General features: G+C 32.6%; 1 protein-coding gene across 1 annotated transcript; it reads left to right on the top strand.

Moving 5' to 3' along the window:
• Nucleotides 1–1,854: 1,854 nt before the first annotated feature.
• On the top strand, nt 1,855–9,078 carry LOC147411347 (S-linalool synthase-like). Its single transcript, XM_086451148.1, has 12 exons — nt 1,855–2,209; nt 2,300–2,492; nt 5,177–5,400; nt 5,498–5,621; nt 6,202–6,317; nt 6,412–6,644; nt 6,736–6,851; nt 7,274–7,372; nt 7,470–7,685; nt 7,792–7,921; nt 8,071–8,313; nt 8,399–9,078. The coding sequence occupies exons 1-12, from the start codon at nt 1,891–1,893 to the stop codon at nt 8,861–8,863; spliced, it is 2,478 nt and encodes an 825-aa protein (XP_086307274.1). The 5' UTR covers nt 1,855–1,890; the 3' UTR covers nt 8,864–9,078.
• Nucleotides 9,079–25,581: the final 16,503 nt, after the last annotated feature.

The following is a 25,581-nucleotide window of genomic DNA, read 5'->3' as shown; positions in this document are numbered from 1 at the left end:
TTGAGTTACATACATCCTTTTTTTATTGAGAGATTTACTCAACAGACTTAATTGTTGCATTTTTATTACAAAAACTCCCTTGGAGTTTTGACAACTCCAAAGAAACCATACTTTATCAAATTTGTTACCCAATAAACCTTGTAGCGGGGATCCACATCATAAAATTCAAATTGATGGAATTAATTTGTTACTTAAAATAAATTGGAGTGGATCCTAAACAAATCAATTTGTGGCATAAAAAAAAATGATATGATGCCACAGGATCATAAATGATAAAATTCTAAGAACTTTGGAAATAAGTTAATTTTCATCGTTGAATTTTACTTTTAAATTTAAGAGTTTAGTAGTCATTCATTTTCAAAAACTTTGATGAAACTCAAAAAGAATTCTTTTTTAATTATTTATTATTATTTTAGATCTAGTTTTTCCATGAACTCTATAAGATTGGTGTTGGATTTTCAATTTGATAATCCTTGTGGGCCAATGACACTGGGTAAGATTTGAAATCTTGCTAATTTACTCATAGTAACCTAATTAATAAAGTAAAGTTTGCACGGCTAACAAACTTTACGAAGCAAACGAATTTTTTTACTAAAATTGCAACATATAGGTCTGTATCTCTCTTCTTTATTTAGCAAGCTATTTTCTTGGGACTTTGTCAAATGTACTGTAACTACCACCATAACTAGGTGGAACAACAGCGACATATAGTCGGTTGAGAAATACTTACCTCACAAAAATAAAGTTTCTTGACTGTACCACCTTGTAGGATTCAAAAGCATGATCAGATGACACGTTACCAGGTACAATATAGAGCAAATTTTTTTTCAGAATTTACAGAAAATTAAAATCTTTTTCACCGTTGAATTATAATTTAAAGTCCGGTGTATATATATATATATATATAATCTAAATTTTTCCATGATATCTTGAGGACTTTGCCAATGTAATATAATCCATGTAGAACTCTAGTCACACCTTCTTTGATGAAATCTAGAATACTGGATCAATTTAAAATCCTCGTGATGTGTATCACATCAAATGTTAATCTTAAATGGTCATAGACATTAAAAAAAAGAAATCGGTATGGATACACACAAAAAATCAGTTTGATTGGTGATGTGCACCCAATGATATGACATTGTCTTAAGAATGTTTTCTAATCGTTGGATTTAAATTATTTTCCAAGAGAATAGATTTAATAGATACAAGTTATCAAACACTATGATTTTCAGTATGTAGGTTAACCAAGTGATAGACCACATATCCATATGGTCTATCAGTCCCAAAAAATGCCATATGACATAAAAATGAGGTGCCACCTGACCAGGAACGGATTCTGTAGTACAATTTTCCTATAGTTTCCTGTAGTGCGGTTCAATGGTAGAAAGTCCGTCACGTGCAAGAGACATCAAAATCCCACTGTTGAAATTTGGGATTTACAATGACCGTTCACTTTCAATGGTTCGGATTAGGTTTAAAAATAATTTTTTTTTCCAAAACTGATCTAAATCATGATCTAATATGACTGATCTGTTAGTTTGTATTTTTCAATATGAAATCTTCGCTATTTCAAGTATGCTACAGAGAACTAAAGGAAAACTGCACCACAGAGGATAGGGTCCCTACTTGTGTGGAATGGAGGGACACGCGTGTCCCGAACTCCCAAGTCCCACTCAAGTACGTGCCCTAAGGTCATTTCCACGAAAAAACGCACGAAGGAAAGGGAAATCTAAGTCTAATTTGTTTTCGCAGAAATCAGCAAATAAGCAAACGTGAGAAACGATACCATCTTTTATTTATGTCTATAAATACCTCATCATTTCTTTCAATCACACACACTCACTTACACACAAAAATCTTGCAACACTGATTGAGCTTTCCAAGAAAATGCCACACTCGTCAATTGAAGAACAAGTAAAGAAAATTAAGGAAGAGATGTTCTCTACCGTTGATCTCTACTCTCTTGTGTCGGCTTCGACTTACGACACTGCATGGCTAGCCATGATTCCTGATTCCTATCAACCCAATCATCCCATGTTCCAAGGATGCTTGGATTGGATACTTAACAACCAACAACAAGATGGGTCTTGGGGATCATCAAGGCTTGCACGTGGCGAAATACCCACCTTAGATTGCTTGCCTGCAACACTTGCTTGCATGGTTTCACTTAAAATGTGGAATATAGGGGCTATCAATGTAGACAAAGGTAATTAATATTCCACTGTGTGATACATCAAATAACATTGCAAGAAAGGCTAAATTAGATTGTATTTTTCTTTTTTCTTTTTAATTTCAGGGTTGAAGTTTATTCATACAAATGCAGAGAATCTACTTATGAAGCAGCATGGTTGTTATCCTCGTTGGTTCGCTATTGTTTTTCCAGCCATGGTTGAACTCGCACGTGCTCTTGGTTTAGAGGTTTTATTTCCTGAAGGTTTGGTAGACGTGGTGGAAGATATTTTTAATGAGAGACAAAGAATTCTCGAAAGGTTGTTTTATATGTTATTGTTTCTTTGTTAATTTGTTAGCTAATTTGGTGTGTGTTTGGATAAGGTGGTGGATCACATTTGCATGCGAGCTGGGTTCTAACGAAGTTATCCTTCTCCCAATGTATGCTAGCACTATGTGAAAACTGAAAATTTTGACAAGAAAATTTGATGGGCCAAAGCCCACAAATTTTAGAAATCGAATTTCGATGGTCAACAGTCATTGAAATTTTTGATGTTCCTCAATTCTACGACTTAGAGCCATCAAATTTCTCCCATCCTCCATTAATTTGACGGTTTTCATCATCGAAAAAAAAAATTGACAATGAAAAATTTGACACTTTGGTCTGTCAAATTTCATGAAATTCAATACCCTTAGGCCCGTCAAATATGAGCTTTTTTCATGTTGTGTAGGGCTGTCAATTGATTGGATTGGCACCATCCAAAGTCGATAAGAGTCACATCAAATCTAGTTCAAATTCTTGTCAACCATAGTGACAAGAAAATAGAGTATGGTTGTCATTTCATAATGACAAGAAGATTTTTACTATCTTTTATATTAAAAGACGAATAAAATAAATCATTTTTTTAATAGCATTTATAGAAGAGAGACTTACTTGACTCGCCTGTGAATGCATTTTTATTACCAAAACTCTTTACTTTATTAAGTTTATTAGTCAATTGACATATTTATTGTACTTTTATTGCAAAAGCTCTCTTACGTTATCAAGTTTGTTACTCAACAAACTTTGGAATGAGACCCACATTTTTAAAAAGAGTAATGATAATCTAACTAAGTCACATGGTAACTCAATCGATTTACCTGACATGATAGGATTGGGAACCGTAGATGTGCTCTCCTCGAGAAACAGGACTACGGTTCCCCATAAAAAGGTGCAATTTTGTATCTCGAGGAGAGCACATTTACGGTTTTCGAGCCTGTCACGTCAAGTAAGTTGATTGAGTATGCTACGCGCCCGAGTCAGATTATCACGATTCTTTTAAAGAAGATTAAATGCTTGTCATACACCTCAGTTCTTTAAATTAATACTTATTATATCATTTCTCCATTCAACACCTATTCTCTCCAAAAACATGGAAAGGACATAATGGGTGTTTAATAAAAATAACTGAGAGTATTATAAATATTTAATCTTTCATAATGATGTGGGTTCCACTCCAAAGTTTGTTTAGAAAAGATCTCTAACTACATCAATTTGTGGCATAAGTATTTAACATTTACAAGATGTGGATCCCACTTCAAAGTTGATTAAGTAAGGAAGGATTCATTGGCCACATCAATTTGTGATATCCAAAAAGATGATCTTTTGTCACAGGGTTGTAGAGTACAAAGTTCTAAGAATTTTTAAAAAAAAATTCAAAAAAAAAGTTAATTTTCACAGGTGAATTTTAATTTTTAATTTTGAGAGTTCGGTATCTATCCATTATCAACACCATGGATCAAGCTCAAAGAATATCTATTTTATTATTAATTTTTATCTTGAATTTTTTTCGTGAAATCTAGAAGTATGTATGTTCGATTGCCAATGTGATAATCCATGCGGACCAACAACCCTTAGTAATATTTAAAAATTTTACTAAGTCAATTGGGTTCAAAAAGTGAGGTTTGTAAAGTCAAGGGCAAAGCTAGTAAGGAGGATGGTGGGGGCAATAGCCCCCACAAAACTTTGAGATACCCCTATATTTTCAACTAATTACATGCTCCATTTGTCCCCCACTCCCTCACCTCTCTCCCCATTTGCCCCCCCCCCCCCCCCCTTCATTTTTTTTGTTGATCATATTGCCTCTTGACTGGGTCTTCTCATATACTAATTGCAAATTACCTAAATATCATTTTCTTCAACTTCTAATAAAAAATCTCTGAATTTCTCCCTAAAATCATTCATCTTCAAGTTCTTCAACTATACGACTAATCATAGTTTGCCCCCACTACAAGAAAATCCTGGCTCCACCCTTGTGTAGAGTAACCCTTAGGGGCCATCCTCAAGGATTTATCCCATAAATTACCTGGTGCGTGTGGGGGGAGGGGAATGGCATGTGCCCTGAGGATTAGTTGGGTGCTCTAACTGGCACAAATATCTCGATTTCCAAAAAAAAAAAAACCTTGATTAAGTAAGTGAGTCATGGTAATAAAAATGCAATAGATAGGTCTGTATGATAAATCTCTCTTTATAAAATGATAGCTATGGAGGTTGTGAATGTCCCTCAAAGTTTTGGAAGTTAATTAGTTTCCCAATATATAATATAACTATTTATTTTCTTAAATATTATGTCATCGGATCTTAGTGTCATGGTTGATACGAAACCGATTTGATAGAATAGTATACCAAGCCCTTACTAACTTTTGAATCAAACCATTTAAATCACTATGACTATCTTGTGAGCTAGCCATCATGACTAAGGGTGTCAATACGTCTGGATGGCTTGAAGGCCAAGCCAAAATGGGGCCAAGCTTGGTCAAGAAAAGTAAGCTCAAATAGGTTTCGACCATGGCCTATCTTGAACCATTTATTTAAGGGATGGGAATTGAACTTCGGCTAGGTGGTATATCCATGTCGTGCCATTATTGGTGATGGAGTATTTGAGCAAAACCTTCTTCTCTTGTAATTTGATGATAATGGCTTAGCAAAATAAAAATGATGGTACTAACTTAAATGTATTTGCAGGGAAGAACTTGGTATTAATCAACATAATTATCCTCCATTAATCTTCTATCTTGAAGCGTTGCCTCCATCATATGATATTGATCAACATGAAATACTTAGACATCTAAGTGATGATGGCTCATTATTCCAATCACCCTCAGCGACTGCACGGGCATTCATGGCTACAGGAAATGAAGGTTGTCGATTGTATTTAGAATCTGTGGTTCAAAGATGTTGCAATGGAGGTGAGTGAGCATTTTTTCTTGTAAGATACCAAATGATTTAATTATGTGATATTGTTGTCATCAAGGACATTATAAATTAACTGGCCTTTTTACACAGTCCCTCCTATGTATCCCATGGATGAAGAACTTGTGAGGCTCTGCATGATCGATCGATTAGAGAGTTTGGGGTTGGCTGACCATTTCCTTCAAGAGATTGAATACATTTTGGAAAATGTTTATAGGTATTTCACTAATTCAGATATGGTATACACTTTTATTTTTATTTTTGAAATAAGAGATTTCAATAAGGCAAAAAGAAAGATAATCAAAAGCTGGAGGTCTAGCTGCTTTCAACCGAAGGACTTAAAAGGAACCACTCGTATAAGAATTACGACAATGACATCAATTGTTTGGTGACTTTTGAGGAAGCACTTTTGGGGGTCTAGAAGCTTTGGGAGCATTTGGCAAATTAAAACCAGAAGATATATACATCCCCCAAAACAATCTGGGGGAGTTTTTGTCATTAACAAAAAAATAGGGATATTTTTTATCCAAAATATCATAGTTCCATCCTGTCCAACTTCTTGCAAAACAGGATCCAACCAGCTCTGGCCTTTGGCTTTTGCAAGAATCAAGAAGCTGAATACCCACTAAACATGCTTTTAACTCCAGAAAGTATTTGTGGTGGGGTGACCTAAAACCCACACTCCAAACACTACCAAATGAAATATGGATTCTTGGAGGCTTCTACTTCACCATGTATTTCAAGTGCACCATATATTTAATTCATGACATCTTATTAGTTGTGATTAATGATTACAGGAATTACATGAATCGAGAATCACAAACCATGGGTTTCAATGTTGTACCAATACAGATATACAAGGATTCTTTAGCATTTCGACTCCTAAGAAGTCATGGGTACCATGTATCTTCTTGTAAGGGTTGTTCTGTTTGAAAATATGTTCATAAATCTACCCAAAACTAACTAAAACACTTTTTACTAATTATAAATGTTCATTGTGTATGCAGGGAGGTTTTGTTGGATTCTACGTCATAATGATATTCGCCAACACATAGAAGAGAACTACGAATACTTCATTACTGCAATGTTTAATGTTTACAAAGCGACAAATCTAATGTTTTTAGGAGAAGATGAACTCGAGGAAGCCAGATCATTCTCAAGAAAATTACTAGAGAAAGCAATATCACTGGGAAGTAGTAAGGAGGATAATGCTACTATATCACAAAACTTTCAAAAACTGGTACTAAAATTTTTATTAAAAAAAATATCTAGATCATAAAATTCTATGACGATTAAGGCACGCATTGACGTTTACATTTGTGTTTGCATAGATTGAGCATCAGTTGGCACTTCCATGGCTTGCTCGATTAGATCATCTAGAGCATAGGATGTGCATCGAAGAAAATGAAACAGATGGTCCATGGTTGGGGAAGGCATCCTTTTATAGGTATGGAGATCTTAGAAATTTAGCTACCATTTTGTGCAGCTTCAGGGGGTGAATATTAGATTCCATCCCCCGCAAGGTGCTTTTGGGAAGAAGAATCGGGTTTATAAGGAACATTAATATCGAATTCCTACAGAAGCTAGATTCCAAAAGCTGGTCACAAGCCGAAACTACCTTGAGCCAGCTTGTGGATTTGGGTTTCAATGAAAATCCAGAGCCTAAACAAATGACCTTTTTGGAAACAAAAATTCTGTATGACTAAAATACCAAAACTATCTCTAGGCTTGATCAAAGTTAATGACTGAAATGTCTAAACTTAAGTTACTAACCAAACTATCAAGTTGTTTTATAGAAGCATTTTTATTAAAAAGCAGAGCGGTTGTAAACAAGCCTTAAGTTTATGTAAACCATTCCTATTAAATCAGATTACCATCTCATTGCAATGATGCGCTACTGCAACTTGCTTTGGAGAACTATACATTTAAGCAGTCAATCTATAAAGTTGAGTTGGAGGAATTAAAAAGGTATGAAAATTTATTTTATTCTCATTCAAATTAAATACAGATCAATGTGTGATTAATTATTTGTTCACAAATTATTTTTTGGTTCCTAATAACTAAGGTGGGCTAAGGACTCGGGTCTCAGTGATATGGGCTTTGGTAGGGAGAAAACTACCTACTGTTACTTTGCTGTTGCTTCTAGCACCTCCCTACCCTATGATTCAGATATTCGAATGTTAGTTGCAAAGAGTGCAATAATCGTTATAGTAACCGATGATTTCTTTGATGAGGAAGGTTCATTGGAAGAGTTAAAAATCCTCACAGAGGCAGTAAAAAGGTATCTGTTGATACTAATCTTGTGAAAATTATTGGATGTGTTATTGTTTAATTTTTATTCTTCTATTGTCCCTGTTTAAGTCCATTGGTTGTTTCAATGATAATAGATGGGATGGGAACGGTTTGAGTGGGGTGAGTAAAGTTATCTTTGATGTACTTGATGATGTCGTTGGTGATATTGTGACGAAATACTTCCATCAACAAGGGCATAACATCACGAAAATTCTTCAAGATATGGTAAACTTTCAAATTTTTGCCCATTAAACCTTATTTGGTACTACCAAATATATATTTATAAAGGATTTTATTACTATTTGTTGAATCAAGATTACACAAGAAACATAAAATTATTTTGGTATGAAAATTTCTTGAGTTGTTGTATGTAGTGGTACCAAACATTTGAGGCATGGTTGACTGAAGCCAAATGGAGCAGAAGCGGAAACATTCCATCCATTGATGAATACCTTGAAACTGGGATGATCTCTGTAGCTGTACACTCTATAATTCTACCAGCTGCATGTTTGATGACTCCAAGCATACCAAAGTATACGAGGATCTCTCAATATGAAACAATTACAAAGTTGCTCATGATTTCATCTCGCTTGCTCAATGACATTCAAAGCTACCAGGTATATAAACATTTTCAGTCATGTTTAGGTACATTTGTGTCATTTTCTTCTCCTTCATATTCTAATGATCTATTTACACTTTCAGAAAGAAAAGAAGGATGGGAAGACAAATCTTGTTCTATTATACTTGAAAGAAAATCCACATGAAGACATTGAAGATTCGATCGCTTATATAAGACAGATACTAGACACCAAGAAGAAAGAATTACTTGAACATATTTTAGTGGATGGAATATCTGAATTGCCCAAATCATGCAGACAACTGCATTTATGCTGTTTAAAAGTGTTTCAAATGTTCTACAATTCTACCAATGGGTTCGACTCCAATACTGAGATGCTTAGTAGTATAAACAAGGCAATTTATCGTCCTCTAGAGGTAAAGATTAAAGAACAATTGCTCCTAAAGCATGCATCAACACCTTATGCATATCTTGCTAAAAACTCCAAGCGCTACACTTGGCCGAGCTTCCGAACAAATGGGATTTCTTGGATTAGTTCTAAAGGTTTCTGCGGTGGAACAAAGTTTATTGCACCAAAGTTCATTGTTTGAAAGAAGGTTTCTTGTATCAAATCACACCCTTGCTTTTCCCTACATATCAGTTTATCTCCCTCCCCTAGTATTGTCTTATATAAGATATACATCAGATCATCTTTTCATGGATTAAAAAAAATATTTGATTAGCACTCGATTAGTTAGAATTTTATTGTTCCTTTATTCCCTATGTAAACCCCTTTGGATTGTAATACATCCAATATTCAGAAAAGTTATTGAGCCCAATCATGGTAATGGTGTGCGGTTGTTAAGCTGTTAAAGTTTTCGTGAGTGGTGATATTACAAGGTAGGGTTCAATAGGATATTTTGAATGTGTTTTGGTAAATGACCAAGCTAAATAATATAATATTTGATTATGATGCATTGTAATAAGGTGTATCGTGACACAACATTGTCATAAGGCATTGTCACTGCTCATCTGGCTACCAAATCACGGCTTCTTTTGTTCGTTCAGCCTTTCTTCAAACACTCATTTTGACATCTCTATACCCTCTCAAAATTCAAATCCCTCAATCACCAACCTCTCACTACACTATCGCCACCATCACCCATCAACTGCAGCAAAAATCAACAATGATTTGTGACTCCCTGCAATACTTGTAAAGCAACAATAACAGCCTTTATGAACTGCCAGATGTTTCCAATCTCATCACAACTCTTGAACTCCATCATCGATCTGCTCATCCCAAAATGAAAGGTCTAGATAAAACTCACTCCATGTGAATGTCCTTGTACGGAGTGATCTCCAACCATGCCTCATTAAAAGGGACTCCTTGAGTAAAAGTTCTCTTCCTCAAACCATAACTTTTATTAGTGCTTGAATTGAAGAGATCACTAACCTCAAGATGAAATCTAGGTACATCAAAATCCAACATGATTGAGGACAGCTATTTTGGGGTTTATTTCATTCAAGGAATTCTATAATAGTAGCATAAACCCAAGCCAGTTGCATTGATTTTTTAGCTCAGCAAAGTTACTTGGGATTTCTTACTGGAACATGTGGTGGCGTCAAACATTTGTCAGCAACGATCAACCAAGTATTGAGATGCCTGCATATTTTTAATTTACACTGAGTTATGCCAATTTATGTTTTGCATCAAATATGGTTTTTTTTTTAATCAAATTAAACCATTTTTTTTTCTTGTTGTAGTAGAGCAACTTTACCCACAATTAGCTTTGACACGAAATGTAAGCCTAAGGAGATAGGGGGATGAGAGTGATAGGGTTCTTGAATCCTATGTTGCCAATTTTCTTCGAGGGGAATCCTTACTCCAATTTAATCTAAATTACAATGACTTAATCATAATGCTACAAATCCTCCTAACACAGTACTATTCCAACTATAACTAGAACCACCTCAACGAAGGTGCCAACTTGGCAAAGTTGGTAAGGCTTGTGGAGTGTTGATATCACGACCTGGGTTCAAAACCCATTAAACCTAGCTTCACTTCTGAGGATCACTAACCCTTGCTTGTCGAGAGGTTTTAAGAAAAAAAACAAAAAAAAACAGAACAGAAAAACTAGAATCAGGTCTAGAAATCCAAGGAAGGCTCTTGGTACCGAAAAAGCATAAACATGAGATATGACTGATTGGGGTAGGATCTATATCTCAGTTTTTGGTTGACATATAGGAATACAACTTTGAGATCGTGGGTTCAAATCCAACTTACCTCCAAAAAAAAGCAGCAGGAGTGATTGCTTGCCAGAGAAATCCTGAACTATAATGAAGACTTGTTATTCTTGTGTACGTGTGACTATGGCATGGAATCTTTGGAAACACAAGTGCAGACTTAATTTTCAAACAAAGTTTTTCAAGTCTGGCTGGACCTTTTCCATAAATAGTTGCAGCAACTTACAGCAAGAAATCACACAGTACCCAAATCAAGAAAGAAAGCAAGCAAGGAGCACAATTGTTTTTCCAATAAATATTCAACATGGAGCGCACCTTGCTCCGCAACTGGACCTTGTTCACACACAAAAATGTGGGGCTCCTTAAAAGATTAAAGCTTCTATTGCCAACCCAACTTTTACTTATTACACCCCAATTAATAATAAAGAAAATAAATGAATGATTAGAATAAGTAAAAGTTGGGGTACCAATAGAAGCTCTCTTGTTTTGTTTTGTGTTTTTTTTTTGGCTAGATTTCTATTTTGGGTTTAGGATTTTGTATGAAGGCAATAATAATCATTTGAGCCAAACCTTTGTAATGTTTGAAGGGTGTGTTTTAAAATGTAAAACTTGGGGTCCATGTGAATTGTGCCCGTGTCAAATTTATCCTTTTACATGGTTCAAAACATTGAAATGTATTGGTTGATACCAATACGAAACATTGAATTTTACGGAATGTTTCAGTCGAGATAGTACCCATTTTTCTTTTGATTGAAACATTGCCTCAAGACTAGATTTTAAATCTTTCTTCTATCATCATTTCCCACCCTTTGGTCCCACAACCTAAGCTGCCAAGAGTGAAATCTACTCGAAAATGGACCAAAAGCTTAAATGTGACTGTAAAACGGCATTGGCAGATGATGTGAATAAATTAGAGGAAATCGATGGGAGGATTTATCAATCACCAATAATCCATGCAGGAACATTTTCCATTCCCAAAATGATAAAATCAGCTATGAACTTTAACAACTATCTCACAATCACAAATCTCAAGCACCAATTTCATAGAAGCATGACAATCATTGCACATACAAAGGTTCTTAACTATACAAAGGGAAGCCTGTGAGATTTAACCCATTCTAAATCTTTTCCACATAACAATAATTCTATAAAATTTCAAAGATCAAGAATCACATATATCTCAAGAACCAACCCTAACATATTCCTAGAGATTAAAAGTTAAAGGCACCTAGCTTGTTCCATAAGTAGATAAATGAACTGATTCTTGTCAGTGTGCCTTTCGTTATCTACGTGCTAACGCTCCAATGTGTGCTAATCCTCAAACATTTGAACCTTTAGATCACTTCTCCAATTTTCAAACTCACATTCTCTTCCCTCTCTATATTGGTTCGACCTCAAGGTTTTGGTGGTTAATGGAGATCACCTAAATACAAAACCTTTTTCAATCATTATTTTTTATTAACCTTAATGGGGATGTCATTCTACTTAAATAGATAAGGATAGAGGACCTAGAGTTACTCTTTAAGTAGGATTCCTATGCATCAAGGTTTCTTTCTAAGATTTAAAGAGTTATTTCTATTTTCAATTATATTTGGGATATCCCTTGATTATTAAACTATTATGCAAATCAAAAAATTAAAATACGGGTAGGTCAATGGGCCACACAAAATTTAATTCTAACATTCTCTCACTTAGCCCATTAAATTGATTGTGTTAAAGTGTATTTTTATTTTATGAAACAATATTGTTTTTGAAAAAAAAAACTCAATTTTGGGATTCTAGACAAAAATTAGTTTTATAAGTAATCACGAATTTTGAAAACTTGTAAAAAAATCCCAGTATTTAATTAGGTACAATAATATTATATTTCAATTAGATACTAATGTGAGTCATAGAGATTGTATATCATTTATGTCATATTTCCTTCTATGTACCACACCATTAATACATTTTTCTAATAGTATTTAATTATACTCCTATTTTATCTTGTCGAGACATTTCCTATATACTTAAATCTAATAACAAAACATGATCATAACATAAATGGAAGAAACAAAATTGTATTTAATACTAAAATTAATGCTAATTACATAGTTATTTCTAAATAATTTTTTTCAAATATATAAGAAATTTCTCCAAAAGACCCATCATAATAACATGTTCTTTGTAAGCCTTTGGTGATAATCCCTTTGTTAATAGGTCAACTATCATGTGAGTTGTATTGATGTTCTCAATTGGCACTAATTATTTTTAGACTCTCTCTAACCACCAAGTACTTCACCTTTTTGTGTTTTGTATTGTTCAAGTAATCTCTATTTTTAGAAAAGAACACAGTTACGATATTATCACAATCTATCTTCAATGATCTAATTATAGAGTCATCAACCCCAAGTCTTAAGATAAAATTTTGTAACATCAAAGTGTAACTCATAGCCTCAAAAGATGCAACGAACTCGATTTCCATAGTGGATGAAGTAGTAATACACTACTTCATTAGATAACTCCATTTGTTAGTAGAAATACAAAATTTGATGTTAACTTTTTACTATTAGAGCATTTGAAAAAATATAAATCTTAGTAGTCAATCACCTCTAAATGATCTAATCTCTTGTAAGTAAATATATAATCAATTGTCCCTTGTAGATATCTCATAACCTTCTTTGCAGTTTTTCAATGATTCGTTCTTGGGTTAGTCTAATATGAATTCGACATCCCAATTGTAAAATTGATATTCGATCTAATACAGGTATGAGTGTATATCAAGTTCCCAACAATAGAAGCTTATAAAATATCTTTCATATACTTCCTTTCTAAATAATCATGTGAACATTGCATTAAGTTGAACTTATCTCATTTTTTGATAAACGCATCATCGATTGAATAAAATTACTTATTTTATCTCTCTGAGACTCAATTGATATATCTTTTCTAAGACAACCAAGCAATCTTTGAGATCAATTTTTAAGAATTTTTATGTCAATGACATATGTTACCTCATCCATATCAACCATCGTGAAATTCTTAGTGAGATACTTTTTTGTTTCGTGGAACAAACCAAGATCACTATTAACTAACAAAATATCACCCACATATAAGACCAACATAATAAATATGCTCCCATTGACCTTCAGATATATACATTGATCAACAGTGTTTTCCTTAAATTTAAAGTAAGTAATGGCAACATTGAACTTTACATACAATTTTATTAAAGTTTGTTTAAGTCTATAAATAGATTTATTAAGTCTACAAGATAAATTTTATTTTCTTCTTTTTATGAACTCTTCAGATTGCTTCATGTAGATTTCTTCATTTAAAATCTCATTTAAGGTCATTTTCATATCTATTTAGTGTAATTCCAAATCATAAATTTAGTAAGTCTTTTATTGAAACTGCTTTCATGAGATACATCCACTAAAAGAATTATTACTTTTCATTTCTTGTGAAAACATAGCAAAATCTTTATTTATCCTAATATTATAATCAAATTCACGAAGATACACCACATAATCATCAGAAATAGCATGTCTCATTTCTCTAACAAATCTTCTCAAAATTATTGGTGTTGAATCTTCAATTACAATGGTTGAATCCCAATGGAGTGGTGGGCCAACTTGTCCTAACTGTTGTTCATTCTCCCCAGGTTGTAGAAAAACTTGAAAATCAATTGTTTCTTGTATTTTATGAAACTTGTTCTAATTTATGAAATAGCTTTTGTTGTTGGAATGTATACCTATTCTTGTTAATTCTTGTGAGTTCATGCACTATCTTATTTGTGATTGTGTTTTGTTGTTTGATTGCCTAGTATCCAATCTTGTATTGTATGCAATACTTCTTTTGTTTATTGAATTTCTTTTCATATATCAGGTGCATGTAATTTTCAGTTGTGCAAAATTGAATGCAAGGAAAGGGCCAAACTTAATGAATTCATATGAATTATATGATGCGCATAAATTAAATTTCTTTTCATGGGAACTGATGTTACCAATGTGCGTTTTACCTCTTCTAGAGAATCCAAAATGTCTTTCCATTTCAGTAACAGTGGCAAGCATGAATTTATTGGTTTTGAACTATATTTCTAGTAGATTTGAGGTGAACCTTATGATCGTTGTTGATATCTAGAAAGCTTCCAATTTTTTAAATTTGTGTATGGGATACATTAAATCATGTTTTTAAGTTAGTTAGCATTAAATCATGTTGTTCTATCAGTTTCCTTTGTTTTTAGTTTTTAGTTTTTAGTTTTTTTTGGTTTTATTGTTCATTCAAGCATTGTTGTCTGAATTTCATCAGGAATGGCTGTTGCTTTTGTTGTTGTGCTCATGGGTGTAAGTGAGTCTGGCAAAATGTAAGTCCTCTTAGATATATATATATATATATATATATATATATATATTTTAAACTTTCATGGACTTGAACCCATGAGCTCAAAGTTGCATTGCAATCTTCTTCTTCTCGTTAATATAGATGGTGTTGTTATTATTAATATAGATGTGTGATGCCGTCTATGTGAAAGGAGGAGGTTTGAGAGTTGTAGAAACTATAAAGTATAGCAAAATTCATTAAACTAGTCATACATAATTTCAACTTTTAGGTCTAACTTCTCATCGGACAACAAAAATTTAAAGTGTGCTCACATCATGGAGTTAAAGTAATCTTTCTTTATTTTTTCAAATAAGCATACTTCAGTTGCAACTTAAGATTTTGACACACCTTATTTTGATTAGAACTTTGAATGCAATCACTTTGAAAACATGTCATCACATTCTAAACTTTGAATGTCAATCACTTTGAAAACAAGTCACCACTTCATATAACTCTTGCATAATTTAAATTGATCATCATAGAAAAGGTGTTCCAAATTAATATTCTGTTCAATTTTTGAAAAATGAGTCAGTGAAGTCGCATTGTAACGAATGTATATATATATATATATATATATATATATATATATATATATATATATATATATTATATATATATATATATATATACATACAAGGTGCAAGAAGTGTATTAATTATATTTTTTAAATAAAGGTCTATAGACATGAGAAATTCACCGAGTGAAACTCAATGCCTAGTTTGGAGTCGTCACCATTTTTTTTAGAAAAGGGTGTGAATGATCACCCAATTAAGTATCTTGAAAAAAATTCATTTTAAAGCATTTAGTGACTCTACGATTGAATAAGGAAACCGATATACCTAGACATCTAAGTAAGTGATCCGATTAGAGGTTGGAGAAGGTGTTAGGCACCCCTCCATTTCCACCTTAGGTGGTAATTTTAGAAATATGCCTATTTTAGGAAGAATAAACAAACTTGGAAACAAAACAACATTTTCTTTGTGTAACCTTAAATGGATGGACATTACTTTTGACCTAGATCATGGGGTCTCCTCATTGAGGAATGGAGACCCTTAAATCTTGCCTTAAAATTACAGGTTTTTAAGAAAAATGTGTATAGTTTTGAAGAAGAGGAAAGAGAAAGAAGGAGAATGAGGATTATTACATGGTCCTGCTAGACCCTACCTTGGAGCTTATATTCGTCTATTTTTTTCTTCTTTTCCTCTTCTTGAGTTCTTGATCTTCTTATTCTTGATGATATATTTCTGTTAGACTTTTTTGGAGAAGAGAGGAGACAAACAGAAATAAAGATATGAAGAAAATTTGGTAGAGTTTTAGGTTGAAAATGAGCTTGATGGCATGAGAGATTTTGTGAGAGAATGGGCTTTTATAAGCTTTTGATATTACTTTTAGGAGTAGGATGGGACAAAGATAAAAATTGAGGGGAAATGACATGGGTTTTAGGCATAAAAGACTTTGAAATTTGAGGTTAAGGAAGGTGTTTATGGAAAAAGTGTAAAGTGGGTTGTTTTTTACCCAAACCCATGGATAGAATCCAATTAGATTCGTTAAGCAACCCATACTTGGGTTTAGTGTTGATTAAGTTGAGAGATATGGGTGTTTGGTTAGAAGAATGACTTATGAGGGTGAAGGATATTGTGGCATGCGTTCAACATGGTAGACATTTGTAGTCTTTTGAATGGTTAAGTGAGTTGATTAAAGAAAAGGGGTGTGGGGATGGTTTGTGATGAAAGTTTGAAGAAAATGACGGAGATTGATGATGACATGTGGTGTGAGTTGAGGTATGGGTTGTATAGCTTTTGAGGGTGATGATTGGGTTAGGTAGATTGATTTTGGGAAGTAGGTTATGGTGGTGACAAGTATCCACCTTGGTGCACATGGGCTTTTGAAGATTTAGGAGTTGGATCTGGACTTTAGGATTCAATTTCTACATGTATTGGAGTTTAAGAGTTGGGTACGGCCCTCTTGACAAAGCCCATGGGTCTTGTGGTTGTTCCCTTCCACCAAATCCTTCTTCCATGCGGTCTCTTGATCTCTCGGTATTGATCGAGGCGAAAATGAGCTATATACAGGTCTGTAGTAGCAAAAACATCCTGTTGATTCTCTAGATGCCGCTATATTATTATTTTAAAATTATATGTTTTTAGTGGGGGAAAAATTCATCATTATAGAGGTTTTAAAAATTCTGTACCACTTTACTCGTGGTTCAAAAATGGTGTTAATTCGCTGAAAACCACCTGAAAAATGAGGACAGTAGAGGCAATTTTAGAACCACCATGACTTGGTCGCTAAAAGAATTGCAGACGCCACTGTTGGAGGCATCTACTAAAACCGTCGTTAATAGAATTAAAGGTAGTTACTTCGCATTTGGAGGCTGTTTTAAAATGCCATTAAAATCCTCATTGTTTGTTGTTTAAATTGATAAAACATTTGTCATTTATTGTCACAAATCATCAAATAGATTGAATTTATGTCTAAATTTTAAAAATTATATTTATAACATTCTGTTATATATATATATAACCCCACCCTTATTATTAAAAGCTACTAATGCCGAACAAAACAAACATTTATAACATTCTGCATTCGTCATTCATCGTAGCAAATTGTCAGGATGGATCTCGATTACCATTAAAATATTTCGATAAATTAAAATAGATGGAAAAATTGATATTTTGCCTATCATTGAAAAATATAAGAGAAACGGGTTAGGGGAAATTAAGAAGGCAAAAATATAATTTACTAACTAGACTATCTAAGTTAGGGTCCAAAAGCTGGGAATTATTATAAAAAATCATTAAAAAAAAAATCCCTCCCATAAGGGTTTATCAAGTAATTTTTCCTTAATTCAAATATTTTATTGCCATTGAGTCAACTCAAAATTTAATTGCGATGTGTCCTCGGCCAGGTTTGGGATAGAGAGTGGAAAATACTGACTTTACAATTTACATTGTTTCACACTTTGCTAATGTGGATGTTTCATCATGAATTTTACAGTCACTCCAACACTACTCATCCTAGGCCAAGTTTTGGCTACAGTGTGGAAAACGTTGAAGAGACTTAAAAATCTACAACTTTCACACTTTTTTGTGCCCACCTCCACTTTAGCAAAGTGTGAAACAGAGTGATTTTTAAAGTTACTCCAACATAATTTGCTCTCAGCCAAGTTTGGGATACATTGTGAAAGATATTGGAGTGACTCTAAAATTTACACAATTTCATACTTTGGTGACATGGATGTCTGTACGAAACGATAGATGTTTTTCATTTGGATACAATTGAAAGGCATATGGTTTTGTGCCCTCCATGCCAGCAAAATATGAAACAGCAAAGTGAATTTTAAAATCTCAACACGGCTTGTCCTCAACTAACTTTGAGGTAAGTGTGAAAAATACTGGAGTGAATTTAAAATTTAAACCGTTCCACATTTGACTGATGTGGATGTGTGCACAAAATCATAAATATTTTTCATGATTGCATGGCATATCGTTTTATATGCGTCTCCACATCAGCAAAATGTGAAACATAGTGAATTTAAATGTCACTTCAGCACAAGAGTCACCAAAGTGTACAGAGGGAGAGTCCAAAAGCCTGAGGTTGCTATCTGTGATCTGTTTGTCAGATATACGTTGCCTAATAAAGGAACAATTGAGCGAACAGGTTTATCTTTCTTGGATCAATTAGTGGTTATTGAAACATTGTTGTAGAGGTTGAAAGTGTTTATGACTAATTTTAAGTTGTTCAGATATAGATCTAGCTTCTGCTTTTCGCTTCTAAGAAAAGTTAGAAGTACTTGTTTGAAGAACAACAGCCTAAGGCCGGATTCCAACTACTGCGAGAAATTAATTGCGGTTGAACTTTAGTTTTAAGTAACGTTTTTAGCTTGATTTTTATTTTTTTAAATCCTCGTCAAATGTTTTATTCTCGTTTAGCTCTTAACATTTTATTTTTTCAGTGATCATTGATAATTGACTGTTACCAAATGATAATTGATCATTGATAAGTAATTTGTGATCATTAATCAATCTTTGATTTTTTTCAATATAATAAAACTAAAATATGTAATCATTGAAACCAAATGATGATTGATCAGTATGCTTTGTAAATAACATAATAAAGTCAACATCTTCCAATGGGCAAACTTCAAACCCGATTACTATTTACAAATACTCCCCTAAGGTTGAAACAACTCCCCCACAGACCTATCTTTTTCAACTTTGTTACAAATTCTCCCTTCACTAAAATATTTAGTTTTAAATGACAAGATTATTACTCATTTACGATGATTGATCATAAATTATAAAAAGATAATTATATTATCCTACAATTTTAAATACAAATATCTGACACCATTAAAATATTAAATATAATTCAAAAGACAACAATACCCTTTACCACATTGGTACAATTTTTCTATCAACACATACAAAGGATAATTAGTGTTTGTTGAGTGAATATTTTCCTTCACTCTCGGAGGTGTTATATTCTAGTTAAGCCCCATGGCCCTTTGGTATTCATAATTCTCTCCCTTTTCCAATAGATTGATCTTTTAGAATAGTTGGTTGCGTAACATGGTATCAAAGCGCTAGTTTTGTGTAGGGTACATGTTCGATTCTTTCCACCCTTATGGGTAAGGAGGAGTGTTGAGTGTATATTTTCCTTCACTCTCGGGTGTGTCATCATACCCTAATTAAGTAATGTGACCCTTTAGTATTTATAGTTCTCCCCTTTTCCAATAGATCGATCTTTTGGGGCAGTTGGTTGGTTAACAATGTCCAACAATGTTATACACAAAAAATGCCTATCACCGTAAAGATTGTGCCATTTGTCTTTTAAAGTCCAAAATCATGATAAGAACACCCTTACCTTTAAATACAAGAAATCAGGTTCTCAAATAACACAAAATACCCCCAAAAAATCACTAAAATTATTTTTTAACTTTCAGTAATACATTTATGAAAATATATATTCATACATAGTTCAATTCGGAATGCAATCATGTTGGTGTCTTTTATGCCATTTTAGAGTGTGATGGTGAAAAACAATTAAAGAAAAATACAAAAAGAAACAGGGGAGCCTACCTTGATGGTTAGCAATATACAAATAATGCAATCTTCATGACCTCTTTAAAAATAAAAGATATTTCAATATTTTAATGGTGTTGCGACATTTTATATCCAACATAATTGGGCAATACGTTGTCTTCCTCCAATTTATACATTGTAGGAGGGATAATCTTGTCATTTGGCAATAAATGTTTTGTGAAGGGAGAATTTGTAAGAAAATTGAAAAACCAAGATTTATGAGGAGTTGTATCAATTTTATGGCAGTATCTGTAAATAGTAATTGGGTTTGAGGTTTGCCTGATAAATTAAAAATACTCTAAAATATATAATCATTGATAATTTTTTATTGATTTTCCAGCTGGTACTGGTATTGATCATTTGAAATTTTTTTAAGTTTAATTTGGATGTTTAATTTATTTATTATATTTTATTTAATTTGTATGAACAATCATAATTTTTAATGTTACTCTATTAGTTATTCCACAAAATATAGTTTTGGACAGTATTTTCTTTTGGTGGACTAAAAAAATCAATTCTTAATTTATTTTAAATATAAAAAAAATCTAATTATCTTATTAAAAATTACCTGACAATAATTCATACGCAACAACACTTGTCCAGCAAGGTTACCAAATGCCAATCTAGCCTAATAACACTTTTCAACTTCTTTTAACAATACTCCAACTTTTGCTGCTCGAAATTAGAATCTTGAAATCATCCCAACTGACCAATTTTACAGCTACATTATCAAATCATAATGGATCAGATTTGGGTATTGTCAACATTAAAGTTGAGGCACCGATCCTTGCTCAAATTATTTTTGATAATGTTGTGTAGGAATAATGTAGAGTGATAGTGTTCGGTGCAGATTATCAATAGAAATAAAAGAATAAAAATATATAAAAACTGTGACAAGCAAAAGTTGATTCACAGAGATAACGTCGATCCAGTATATATATTTTTTTTTTTTTTTTTTTTTTGCTTAAAACAATCAATCACAATTTTCAAAATATTAAATGAAACTGAATTAAAACTACTCTAAAATAAACAGAAATGTGAATCACATTATTAAGAATTAAATCAGTCAAATCCATTAAAAGAAGTCACCTTATCAATTTATTTGTTTATTTTTTATCTCGATCCAATTAACAAAACTAATGTTATTGGATCGACTGGTAATCCTAACTTCTATGATAATATTTAATAAGACGAAATAAAAAATAAAACATTAAATCTCTAATAAAGCACAGTTTATCTTAAACTTATCTAAGATTAAATTATTAAAATTATGAGACTAATCATTCTATTCAATTATCACTACTTAAGAAGTTTGTATCATTATAAAGCATTCAAACATAATTGAAATAAATAATTATCTAAGATGATCTTGTTTGGGCTTCATCGACCTCTCTAACAAAAGTCTAGCCACAAATCATAGTAAGGATAATAAAAATAAAAAAGAAAAGATTAAGAGAGAGAATGATAATCCTTTATTAATCTTGAATTGAATCTGGCCAAATACTCATTCTATTTACAAAGTTCCAACAGAAAGTAAACCTAAAAAATTAAAAACTAAAAAATAAAAGAGAACTAAAGAAGATAATCACAAAAGAAATGAGATGATTTGGCTCAGGTTTGATATCTTATTTATAGAGACCAAATTAAGGTTCTTCATAATTAAGAACACTTTCGTATTTTACAAGAACTCTAAAACCTAATGTGTTACGTTACAAATCACATCGTCTCAACATTGCATAAATTTCAAGAAAAATCTTGTCAACATCATCACGTCATCTAAGGTGTTCATTGCGCCACGATGCTTGTGAGCCCATTGACTTTGGTCTTCGGTCTGTGATTTTGTTTTGAGTCTTGAATTGTAATGTATGTCTTTAATTATCTTGGTTCATCCTTTTAAATCTCACGACTTTAACCTATTACAAATAAATAACTACAATTAGTCCAAAAATTCACAATTTATAAAAAACAATAATAAATATGGACTATCAACGTATTATATCTATTTAAGGTATTTTATGCATTATTTAACATTAAAGTCTCTATAAATAGGGTCCTAGAAACCACTTTATAGGCCCTGATCAGATAGAATCCATTCTTATTTAATCCGTTGGTGTCGCACCAATCAGTATGTATCTCAAGGCATACAAGTGGCATTATCATGGTTAGATCCTATATAATTTGAAAAAAAAAAAAAAAAAAAAAGAATGAAACAAGCAAAATTCTTTCCCTATGAATAATTATCATATTTAGATAAGGATGAATTTTATAATCACAATTTAATTAGGATCAAGATTTCTATTTTGGGGTGGGATTTTCTATCTATTTAGAGGAGGAGAAAACTATTACAATGGAGAGAAAAAAAAAGAAGAATAAGATGATGAATTTTGGGGAAAAAGAAGCATAAAGTTATCATGTAACATGAAAATTCATGTGTGGAGATATGAGATATAGTGGAATAACTCCCATGAAGTTCGTGGATGTAGAAATTTTTGTCAAACCATGTAAAATCTTTAGTGTTCTCTCTTCTTTTTCTTTTTCTCTCTTTTTTTTTTTTTTACTTTTTTTTTTTTTTTTTGTTAAGAACTTGAGGAATACAAGCCAAAAAGTTCTAACAAAGCTCTGAAATCTTGTGGTGGAGCAAATTTTTCTTTATAGATACATGAACTTTTTCAAATTATTACTTTCAATAGATTGAATTTGGTATAATGATATTTTCCCATGGATAATAGACTTTCAATTTGTTATTTTTAAATTAAATTATAAATGAACTCATATTCTACCACATGGTAAACATCCTTTCTTTTTTGAGTCACATAACCTAATGTTCTAAAACCAGACGTTCTTTATACCCTCTCTGACGTGGCAATGATAGAATCATAGATCTTTTTTCTTCGATCGAGACGCACAAGGAAAAAGATTTATTGTATTATCAGGGAGCGTACATAGAGCATCAGATTATCATTAGTATTATTTATAAAGTGTGATTTTGGAGACCCGCATTGTTGAGATCCCCACTCCCCCATTAGCCCACGTGGCACTCTAATTCTCACAATTTCTCTTTCCCACACATTATTTTTGTTTCCAAAACTAACTCTCAATCACTTAGTAAATAATAAATCAAATTCGGTAATTTGATATTCCATGCAATATGAGTTCAACATCTTTCAACTTAGTTTTAAAATTGATCCCCATACCCTCCACACTTTGAAAATAATCGACTAGATCAATTTAAGAAAATTATTTTTTCTTGAAAATACAAATTCTTTTATGAACTGGGATAATATGACGCTCTCCTTGGACAAACCACCCTCCCATGCCCTCATCACAAAACCGTAGATCATTTGCCTTGGGATACACAAGAAAAAGATATGTTGTTTTACGTATCCCGAGGCAAATGGTCTTTTCTTATGCATCCCAAGGAAAATGATTTACAATTCTGTGATGGGAGCATTTGTTAAGGGGGCAATATGACGACTCTTTTTAAATATTTTCCTTGAAATTCAATTTTCATCTTGGACGATTTCTCTCTCTAAGAAAGAAAATGGATTCTCATCCTAGCAGCTACCCTAATTCGAAAATAAAAAAATCATACTATTCAAACTTTGATTAAATATCCATCAAGTAAGAGTCAACCTACCTACCTATAAATCAACTCAAAATAGGTCAAGTAAAAAAGATTCTATGGGAAGCGGTTTTCTCTGACTTTCTCAGATGTACCATCACCTAAATAGGTGGAACAATAGTGACATATGTGCCGAAAACATTGAATCGTACTGGAGCAACCTTGAAATATGAAATCGTTTCACACGTTGAAGAGCACATTATTACAGAAGTGGAGTCCCAGTCTCAGACACAGCCGAATGTATCTCAGTCTACAAACACACAGCACAAGAGAACGTGAACGTGGAGTCTCTCACCATTTGTGTGGGAGCCAGCGTCACACATAACCATAGATGTTTCTCATTCTTGTCTCGTTGAATAGTATTTATGGTTTTAAACACACATTCACGTCAAATTGTGGGACCCAGCGTTCGTGTCTAGTTGAATAGTATTTATGATTTTAAACACACATTCACGTCCGGAATTTGTCAAACGATGTCAATTTCAATGTTACTTCGACATTTTCTAAAAAAGTTCTATGACTGGATCACCTGATTGGATTTGTACTGGTGTAACATTGAAATTGACATCGTTTCACACATTAGTCGGTAGAGACTCACAAATGCCTCTCACTCGTATCTCAATGAAAAGCATCTATGATTTTGTACAAATTGACATCAGCAATGTGTAAAACAATTTCAATTTCAATTTCAATGTTACTTCAACATTTTCTAAGAAAGTTTCATGACTCGACCACCTGATTAGAGGAGTCTTACTGGTGTAACATTGAAATTGACATTGTTTCACACATTGGTGTGCAGAGAACCACAGATGCCTCTCACTCGTATCTCAATGAAAAGTATCTATGGTTTTGTACACATTGACATTAGCAATGTGTGAAACAATTTCAATTTCAATGTTACTTCAGTTTTTTCCCCTATTGGAATCAAAAACATTATCACGAGGAGTAAACTCAAAATTTTAAGAAAACTAAAATCTTTTTCACTAATTTTAATTTAAATTTTGGGTGAATGTACATTTTCACCACTTTCTATCCAGTATAAAAAAGGATTTTTTTTATTATTATTATGATTATTTTAATCTGATTTTTTTCATGATATCTGAGGGTTGTGGCGTTGGATTGCCAATGTGGTAATAATCCATGTGGGCCCTTAGTAAATCTTACTAAGTTAGTCAGGCTAGCCTAACTTTAATTGCACACAATCTTTGGTGGGATCTAGAATACAATTAAAAATGAGAAAATTACTTAAAAGACCCTCGTGGAGGGACTTCTTTCTAAATAATCCCAAAGTTTTCAGCAATTGCTTGATAGGACATTTAGTAAATTTTTTTTTAAATAGTTCATGTGTCTCATCTCCCACATTTCTCACAATTAAATATCCTACTTGTTTTCATTCAAAAATTGGATTTTTGATAGTTCAATCGAATTTCGGAGACTCCATTCCTTCATAAAGGATTTAAGAAAGAAAAAAAAATCAAGGATTTTTTTAAATATTTTGAAGATGTATGTAAAAAAATTTGAGATTTTTCACTTTTTTTACTTAGTTTTTTTATGAAAATCCATCAATAACTGTTATTTTGGGTTGAAATCATTTAAACAAATCATTATCTCAAATTTTTAATTGATCTTTCCATGTATTTTAGTGAGAAAAACTCCAAAATTAAAAATGGATGGATTTTACCAATGTCGAGTTCACCATTTTTATTTTAAAAAATGGTAAACTCAATAGTTAATAGTGGTGAGTTCGATAGTAAAAAAATGTGAACTTGACACTAAATGATAAGGTCACAATAATGTGATTTTGGGACCGTAATTTCACAAATTCTATCACATTTTAAATATTAGTCCTTGTAAATAATTACAAAATTAAATTGTTTCTCCAATTAATGAAGCTAATGAGATATTATTGCTAATTGTAGATAAATAAAGCGCACGTGGAAGTTACTAAATGATGTAACAAAGTTGGTTACAATGTGCGAGCAAAAAGGAGAAACTTCATCGAAGATGAGCAACAAAA

Source organism: Akebia trifoliata, chromosome 1, assembly GCF_017979445.1.
Source record: "Akebia trifoliata isolate Shusen 1 chromosome 1, ASM1797944v1, whole genome shotgun sequence".
NCBI lineage: Eukaryota > Viridiplantae > Streptophyta > Magnoliopsida > Ranunculales > Lardizabalaceae > Akebia > Akebia trifoliata.
Note: the sequence above shows the minus strand (reverse complement) of the source record. Positions and strands in the feature narration are given on the sequence as shown.